This window comes from Pteropus vampyrus, unplaced genomic scaffold (genome assembly GCF_000151845.1).
Source record: "Pteropus vampyrus isolate Shadow unplaced genomic scaffold, Pvam_2.0 Scaffold72, whole genome shotgun sequence".
Classification (NCBI taxonomy): domain Eukaryota; kingdom Metazoa; phylum Chordata; class Mammalia; order Chiroptera; family Pteropodidae; genus Pteropus; species Pteropus vampyrus.
In genome coordinates, this window is record NW_011888853.1 from 4,172,084 (window position 1) to 4,179,202 (window position 7,119).

At 62.7% G+C, this 7,119-nt stretch overlaps 1 protein-coding gene across 1 annotated transcript in view; it reads right to left on the bottom strand.

Moving 5' to 3' along the window:
- The window catches only part of DNAH17 (dynein axonemal heavy chain 17), a 140,822-nt gene that overhangs the window by 99,072 nt on the left and 34,631 nt on the right, over positions 1–7,119 (bottom strand). The window contains exons 19-22 of the mRNA XM_023531633.1: positions 5,656–5,838; positions 3,042–3,296; positions 1,788–1,957; positions 1,043–1,265 (exon numbers count right to left, since the gene is read on the bottom strand). Coding sequence (XP_023387401.1) covers positions 1,043–1,265; positions 1,788–1,957; positions 3,042–3,296; positions 5,656–5,838 — 831 coding nt within the window. The remainder of the gene's footprint in view (positions 1–1,042; positions 1,266–1,787; positions 1,958–3,041; positions 3,297–5,655; positions 5,839–7,119) is intronic.

The following is a 7,119-nucleotide window of genomic DNA, read 5'->3' on the forward strand; positions in this document are numbered from 1 at the left end:
GCTCTCCATTCCCCGAATTTCGCCCCTTCGAGAACGACTTTAACAATCAGATGAATTTTTGTATTTTCCAAGTCCTCCGCACTTGGGAATATGTTGTACTCACAATCATAAAGTATTTTAAAGGAAAAAAATCCCAGCGCACGGATTCCGCGCCCACAGATGGGCGTGGTTTCGCGTCCTTCCGCAGTTAACTAACGGATTCTCTCGGCAGTGGCGCCTCACATGACGTCACGTGACCCCTGCATGGGCCTGAGCCCTGGGGACTGACCGCACACACTTCAGACCCCCGTCCTCAGCCGGGCCCTGTGAGCCCTCTTTTGGGGTCAAAACACAACCAGCAGCTGGCGTCACCCCAGCCTTCCCGCTCCTCCCCGCTTCGACCCCGAATCTGGTCAGCCCTCTGCTGTGCGGTCTTGGGCACTGGCTGGAGTCAGCGGCTACCGGCGGGGGGAGGGACCCTGTGTGACTGGACACAGAGCCAGGAGGACAGGGGAGAGAAGGAGAGACAGCAGGATCCAGGAGGGGACTGACGCTCCAGGCAGCGGCTTCGGGGCCCCAACCCCAACCCCCCACCCCCGCCAACCCCTTGGGTCCGGCAACCGAAAAGTTCCAAGCTAAAGGCAAAACGCCGGCCAAAAGGGGCCTCAAACCCCAGTCCCCCCCCCGCCCTGAAGCCGGCGCCTGTTTGTCCCTCGAGGACACAGGAGCTGGCTGGGAATTCCCAGAGCAGCAGCCCCACTGCCCTTTGGGAGTGGAGGGTGGCCCCTCTCTCGTCCACTGCCATGGCCCCAAATCGCCCCAGCGCCAACCCCAATCTCTGTCCACCATCCCTCACGCCCTAGGTCCACCGGGACCCAGGAGAAGGGACGTGAGGCATTTTCGATCCAAGGAGGAACTCCCGGTCCCCCCTGTCCCCTTGCATGGGGATGCCGTGCCTAGAAGGGGAGGTCTAGCCTGCAGGCCATGCCTGAGGCCTTGTCCCTAGTCGCCTCCCCTCCCTCCCCCAGGACAGAGCATGGCGCCCGGCGCCCAGCCCGTCCACCTGCAGCTTCGTGTGCGTCTCCTCCGGCATCTCCTCCCCGTAGGTCTTGAGCAGCTCGATGGTTTGCTTCAGGGGCTCAAACATGGTGTCGGTCGCCACCTGCCTCTCCTTGACCTTCATCAGATGCCCCATCACCTCCACGAGGCCGTCGTAATCGCCCTCCTTGAGGGGCTTCTTTAAGCCCGTCCTGGCGACGTTCATGAAGGTTTCCAGGTCGCTGAGGCTAATGGACGAGAGGACAGCCTGTGAATGGCTGCGCCCATCAGAGGCGGCAGGCTGTGGGGAGGGCTCCGCCGAGGGAGGGAGAGCTCGTGACACCCAAGGACGCCTGCTGCGTCCCCGCCTGCATGTCACCCCACGCCTCGTCGGTTCCCTTCACACTGATCGGCAAGTCCCAGGGTAAGGCCACATCCCAGAGAGGCCTTCGGGGTCTCCCGGGTGGCCCTCAGCCCAATTACACTCTGTCACAGCCCTGACGGCCACCCGTAAGCCGTGGTCACTGGTCCATTCGTCACATGTCAGGCCTCCCTGCCAGGCTCTAGGCCCCTAAGGTTTCCTCGGCGTCCGGCATCCAGACACCATGAGCTCCTGGTAAGCTCCTTCGTGCCAGGCAACCCCTTCCTGCTGGGGCCGCCGGCCTCCGAGCCTGCCCTTCGCCCCCACGCCTGTCCTGGGGGAGATGCCTGGCTGACACCACGCGGGTCCATGGGAGGCCGTCCATGGGCGGCCCCCGGGTGTGACCCACCTGCTGACGACGTGGCTGCTCAGGTGGCGCTTGAACATGAAGCTCCAGCGCTTGATGGTGCTGAGCAGGGCCTGCTTGAAGGGGCGGCAGTCACACTGCAGCCAGCCGCTGAATACCTTGGTGTTCTCACACCTGGACACCTCCTCGTACAGCCTCTCGTAGGAGTCGATCTGCAGAGCGCAGCCTCCGCTCAGCCGCCATGGGGATGGGCGGCATGGGGCAGAGGCCCGCACGGCGCCTGGGGAACATGCGTCCCACCTCCCGCCCCCTGGGGCTCCCTGCGCCTGGCTCAGGACAGTCCATCTGCAGGAACGTCATCGGGCAAGGCCCGCGGGGCTTCTGAAGACCAGGACAGAGGGAGAGGTGGGCACTCGGCCCCCTTCGGGCTGCTCGACATCCTCAGGGCTCAGATGCCCCACCCACCGTCCACACCGCGTGCAAGACAGGGCCGCCCGTGCCCAGCCCCGTGGATGGTCACTTCTGCTCACTGGGCAGCCGTCCCTCGCCCGTGCGTCAGGGAGGCGGTGGGGGCTCACGCGTTAACTACGTTTTCTTCTTTTCTATATTCTTGATGCCGTGGCATTTGGTGACTCACTGACTCTGGAGGGGAGCCCCCCCCCCACCGCTCTCTGCCACCCCCCCACCCTTGCAGGGCTGGCTAATTCCTAGAGGCAGCAGAGGACTCCCAAGGGAGCCTGTCTATTAAACTGAAAATCAACCGACCTAGAGCTCCCACACCGCCCCCTCCTCTACCAGCTCCCTCGCTCCCAGGCCCCCCAATACCCCCATGGGCTCCCTCACTCCCAGGTCAGTACCACCCTGAGCACCCTGTACACACCAGAGTCCACGGGAAGATTCAAACGAGCTGACCCTAAGCCCACTCTCCTGCCTTGGCCGGCCCTCTCCCCTCTCCCCCTCCCCATTCCCCGCCTCCCCGGAAAGCCACAGAAGAGCGGCACCCCCATGCTCCCACCCCGCCCCCCGCACGCCCTCTGGCCCCCAGGCCTCCTTGCCCCCCATGTGGTCCCCTCCTCTCAGGCTCTCTGGGAACTAGGAGTCACAAACTCATTCCCCCGAGATGTGCCCGCCCCTCTCCCCTCCCCCACTGCACCAGGGCCGGATAAGCGTGACACCTATGCGGTGAAACACTTGGCGGGGTCCTAGCGCATCCCCACTGCAGCCCGGGGTCTGGGGCAGGGTCTGGGGCAGGGTCTGGGGCAGGGTCTGGGGCCAGGGAGCCGGGCGGGGCCGCACCTGCTGCTGGAACTGTGCCAGAGTGGGCGGCGCCTTGGGGATGGCCTCCTCCGCGTGCATCTCCAGGTCCTCCGGCGTGAGGGCGCGCCCGTAGGTCAGGAAGGTCCTCATGGACTCCTGGAGGTCGTCCGTCCACAGGTAGGAGTACCTCTCGAACGAGTCCTGGTACTCCTCTGCCTCCTTCATGGCGCTGACCACCAGGCTGGACATCTCCTCCCGCATCTCTATGAGGTCCGTCAGGTCCTCCAGGTCCGACTGGAGGGGGCGGGGCAGAAGCAACAGGTGGGCGTCTCGCCCCAGAGGGCGGCTTTCAGGGGTGGAGGCGTCTCTGACCTCTCGAGTGGGGGAGCAGGGACGTTCGCGGGTTGGCCACGCTGTCCTTTGAGAAGACATGCTGAAGGGGACTTTTGTCTGGGACCCAGGACGACTTGGGCACGGGTTCGCTCACCGTTTCGTGTGCCAGGCCAGGGTGTAGCATTGGGGATGGGGACAGGGCTCACACAGAGGGTGCGGGCCGGGGTGGGGTCACGCGTTCCGCAGAGTCACAGAAACGAGACGTCAGGACTCTGGCCCCTGCCTTAAGGTGTAATGGGGAGCAGGCTGGGAAGTGCTCCCTGAGAGCTGGTGGGCAGATGGCAAAGAGCAGGAGACGCCTCAAAGCACAAGCAAAGGCCCTCGGACTCGGATGAGGAGCGGAAAGCGGCCGGCCACGCCTACAGCAGGGAGCGCGGGAGGCCCTACAGCGGGTCTTTCCAGCTTCAAGTGACAAAACCCCAGCCGAACTGGTGCACGGAAAAGACTGTTAACTTTTGGCTCATGTAACAGGAGAATCTCAAGGTGGGGTGTGTGTGTGTGTATTTTCTATATCTTAAGATGCTTTGAAATCTTAAAAAATCTTGCTCGTTGAGGAAAAACTGCCCCTCCCAGGGCTAGCCAAGTCTAAGAGATCGAAGGCCCAGAGGGCCACCAGCCCATCCTGGGCCGCCAGGTACCAGACAGCTGGAGACAAGCCTTGTGGCCCTGAGCCCAGGCATTATGCAAACTGGCTGTCCCCACGCTGTCCCCCATCTTGCCCTGCCTTTCCCGCAGAAAGCCCAGCAGAGACCCTGGCCCGGGCGCCCGTCGCTCCCTCTGCTGCCCCCTGACTAACCCACCGCTTCCGGTGGCCGTGCATGGCCACTTCTCCAAGAAGTGTACCAGCACTGGCTTCTGCGTGTCGCTGTCGACTCCGCAAATTACAACCTCGTGGGTACAAACGAGACTGGGGGGCCCGCACACGGGGAGCCCACACACGGACCCCGCTTTGCCATGCCCTCCCGCGTGCAGCCCCATCAGCAGCTGAAGCCGCCGGGGCCCAGGATGGCTGCCGGGGCCGAGTGGGACACGCGTCCTGCTGGAGCCCACAGCACAGGACGGGCCTGGCCCTCGTCGGCCTGAGCGGGGTCCCACGTTCGTGCCAGAGCTGCTCGCTAGTGGCAAACTCGGTCCCAAACTCCGGAACAGCACGCTGCGTGCGCTTAATCCAGACGCATCGCCTTCCTGCGTCTCAGAAATCCGCCAGCTGTTTCCTCTGCCCAGAAACCCCGCCTCGCCTTCGGGGCTCAGCTCCCAGTCAGCTCCTCTGTCCTCGGCCTCGCTAGGTACTTCCTCTTGTGACCTCACCTCATCACACACACACGCGCACACACGTCTCCCTTACAGTGCACGCCACGTTGCTGTAAATTCGTTATTATAAATAACAAGTAATAGTTATCGAAAACCTCAAACAACGCAGAAATGTATAGAATAAAAAGCCCTCGTCCTCCATCCCCGCCCCGCCCCGTATCCCGGAAGCGCACGCTCCTGACGGTTTGGAGCGAACCCACGGAAAGGCAGATTCTCGCGTGTTTAAATGAATGAATGAAATATTCTTAACATTGCTCCACGGCTCGGCGAACCCTCGCTAGCAGGTCACGAGCACCTCCATCCCGGCTCATTTCTGCGGCTCAGCCACCCGCCCTTGCGTGGACGGGCCGGAGTCTCCTGGACGGCTCCGGTTGGACCCACCTCTAGGTCTCTGCCCAAATCTGTTTTACCGTCATACTAGCGATGCTCCGACAAACACCCCTCCTCGGGGCTCCCTTTGTGGGGGGAAGGGGGAGGGATTGCCTGCGTCTGCTGCAGCCCCAGGCTCTGACCCGCCCGCCTCTTACTTAGTGGGCAGGCGTTTGACGCACTTAGAGTAGCCGGATGCGGGAGCAGTGGGAGGCCCGCGTGCCCAGACGCCTGAGCGTGGACAGGGCCCGTGTTTACAGAGTGGTGGGGTGCCCGGAGAGCGGGACAGAACGCTCCAGGGGTCTTGCTGGGGGAGGGCGGGCGTCCGGGGAACGAGACCCAGGCCGACCGAGGAGACGGCCCTTCGGGAGGGAGGACAGGGTCTCGGGCCCGGGGAGGAAATGCGGGTCTGCGTCCCGGGGACCCGGGTGGACTCTGGGCACCTCTGGGCCTCTGATCCCGTTCAGAACCGCCGTCGCTCGAAACGTAAATCTTAGCTCCTTCTACTCGGGCACTGCTGAGCGAGGAGGGCGATTCCGAACCGGGGAAGCGGAAGGGGCCGGACGGAGTGGGGACTGACCTTGTAGTTCAGCCGGCCCTTGGCCAGCCGGGGGATGAGCTTGGCCGCATTGTAGATGTCGTTGATCAGGCCGTCGACCAGCGCCAGGAAGCTGCGGTCGGAGCCCACCTCCAGGGACGGGTTGAAGACCAGCCCGGCCTCGTCCAGCTCCATGCGGATCTCGAACAGCGGCGCAACGCTCTCCTGCAAGGGCCATCGGGGGAGTCAGCGCCTCGCCCCGGGCAGGGCTTCCCGCCTCCCGCTGGCCCGGCCGGGACGGCTCTGGGGAGCACGCTTCCCGGGGGCCCCTGCGGCAGGTGACATGAAACCGAACGTGCCACCGCGGCCCAGGACAGGGGCGGCCGGAAGTGGACCCCACAGGCCGACTCCGGGGCGTGAAGCCCGTGTCTGCCACTTACTGGCCGTGTGGCCCTGAGCAAGACACTGACCTCCCAGTTTCCCCAAGAGAAAAGTCACTTTATAGAACAGAGACAATAACTGTCCTTTAGGTCCTCGTGAGCACTAAATGAGTCGATGGCACATAAAGAGGGTGGAGCGGTGGCTGACTCACTTCTAAGTGCTGGCAGCCACGCCACTGTGTGTGGCAGGGTCACAGCCACGCAGTGTGGCCTCTGCTATGCTCCAGAAAGGACGAGCCCTCGTGTCCATCGGAGGCTCCCGTTTAAAGAGCACGTGTGCACAGTGACCGTGTACGACCTGGATCCCCCTCGTGAGCCTGCAAGGTTGAGGGTGCCGGCCTCATTATGAGGGAGGTCAGCCCAATACACCGGTGACTCACAGCATGGGCCGAGGCCACTGGATCTGCTCTGCGGCCACCAATCTTCCCCCAGATGGTCCCACGGGGCCCTTGGGGTGGCTGACCCCAGAGTCTACCAGTTCTACCTATGGCCCAGGGAGGGGGTTTGCTACTGTCCAAGTGAGCCGCTAAGTAGAACGAAAGCTCAACCATCGTGAACTCAGACGACCAGACTTCTCTAAAGCCTCTCTCTCGGGGTCACGAGGCCACTTGCAAATATGAGGACACCCCGGGATATTCTGAGGAGGACACTTTGTTATCAGGGCGTCATCGTGGTTCCGAGTGTGCTTTGTAACTACGAATTACGACTTAGAATCAGCTAACTTCATTGCTGACAGTTTGCACCGTCGTGGGTTGCTTGGCCAGCCTTGTGGTTGGTGGTGGTGGTGACTTTTATCAACACACTTCTGGGGCTGATTGTCTGGTGACAAGTGGCCTTTGGGGCATAGGTACTGGGCTCAAACACGAATCATCCTCCCCCCGTGGCTCGCACGAGGCCGTCTCACGGCTCGTCCTTTTCCGTGGGTGGGCCAGGTAGGCCCGGGGTCTTTGACCTTGTCCTGCCGGCAGTTCCCCAATAGTTCAGGGACCTTTGCAATGAAAAAGACAAGGGCAGGGAAGGCTCCTCCCATGAAAATGGCAGAACGAAATGAACTAGCGCGTCCCCT